Consider the following 971-nt stretch of genomic DNA (forward strand, 5'->3'; position numbering starts at 1 on the left):
TTACTCATTACCCCAGGGTTCCATCATTGGCCCTCAGTGTTTCATCATGTATACCGTTCCCGTTGGTGAAATCATTCGTCGTTACAACATATGCTTTCATTGTTATGCTGACGATATACAGCTTTATGCTGCCTTTGAACCCAAAGTCAGTGGTGACCGTGAGCGTGTGCTCAATAACATGTCTGCCTGTATTTTCTGATATTAACTCTTGGATGGTTAATAACAAGCTGCAGCTCAATCAGGACAAAACGGAATTTTTCATCATTGCCACCAATAGAGCTCTCAATAAGCTTCCCGTCATTGAGCTGAGCTTGGGCAACCACTCAATCAAACCATCTGCCAATGTTAAGAACTTAGGTGTTGTTTTTGATGGAGCTCTTAATATGTCTTCCCATATTAGCAATCTTAGTAAAACTCTCAACTTTCACATCCGTAACTTATGGCGGATACGACGTTTTCTCAGTCAGGATGCGTGTCATCATGCCGTCAGAGCACTTGTCTTGTCTCGCATAGACTATGCCAACTCCCTCATGTATGGTGCCCGTGAAATGGACCTAAAACGGCTGCAGCGTCTCCAAAATAAGGCAGCCAGGCTGATATTTGCATGTGGACGAGACAGGTGCTCTGCCGATTTGTTGAATACCCTCCATTGGCTCCCGGTGAAAGAAAGAATTAATTTCAAAATCATGTTGCACATATACAACTGCATATCAGGTACTGCTCCGGCATATCTACAAGATCTTGTCACGTTTTATAATCATCCAGATTCATCTAGAAGCAGTCGCAGGCTTCGCTCATCATCTGACAAAACAAGGCTCTATACAGTTCGCTCCACTAAAAGAGCCGGGGATTGCTGTTTCACCGTTTTCGGGCCCCAGCACTGGAACAAGCTCCCTGTTTATGTCAGAGAAGCGGAATCTGTGGTTGCTTTTAAACGTCTTCTGAAGACGTATCTTTTTCCAAATCAGTAA

The 971-nt window shown here is 43.9% G+C and overlaps 1 protein-coding gene across 1 annotated transcript; it reads left to right on the plus strand.

The window, feature by feature from the left end:
• Positions 1–212: 212 nt before the first annotated feature.
• LOC140169487 (uncharacterized) lies at positions 213–971 on the plus strand. Its single transcript, XM_072192750.1, has one exon. The coding sequence runs from the start codon at positions 213–215 to the stop codon at positions 969–971; it is 759 nt and encodes a 252-aa protein (XP_072048851.1).

This window comes from Amphiura filiformis, chromosome 14 (assembly GCF_039555335.1).
Source record: "Amphiura filiformis chromosome 14, Afil_fr2py, whole genome shotgun sequence".
Classification (NCBI taxonomy): Eukaryota; Metazoa; Echinodermata; class Ophiuroidea; order Amphilepidida; family Amphiuridae; genus Amphiura; species Amphiura filiformis.

Bases quoted from the DNA above. Each gene is read 5' to 3' on its own strand.
- LOC140169487 (XM_072192750.1), top strand. From the start codon at position 213: ATGGTTAATAACAAGCTGCAGCTCAATCAGGACAAAACGGAATTTTTC.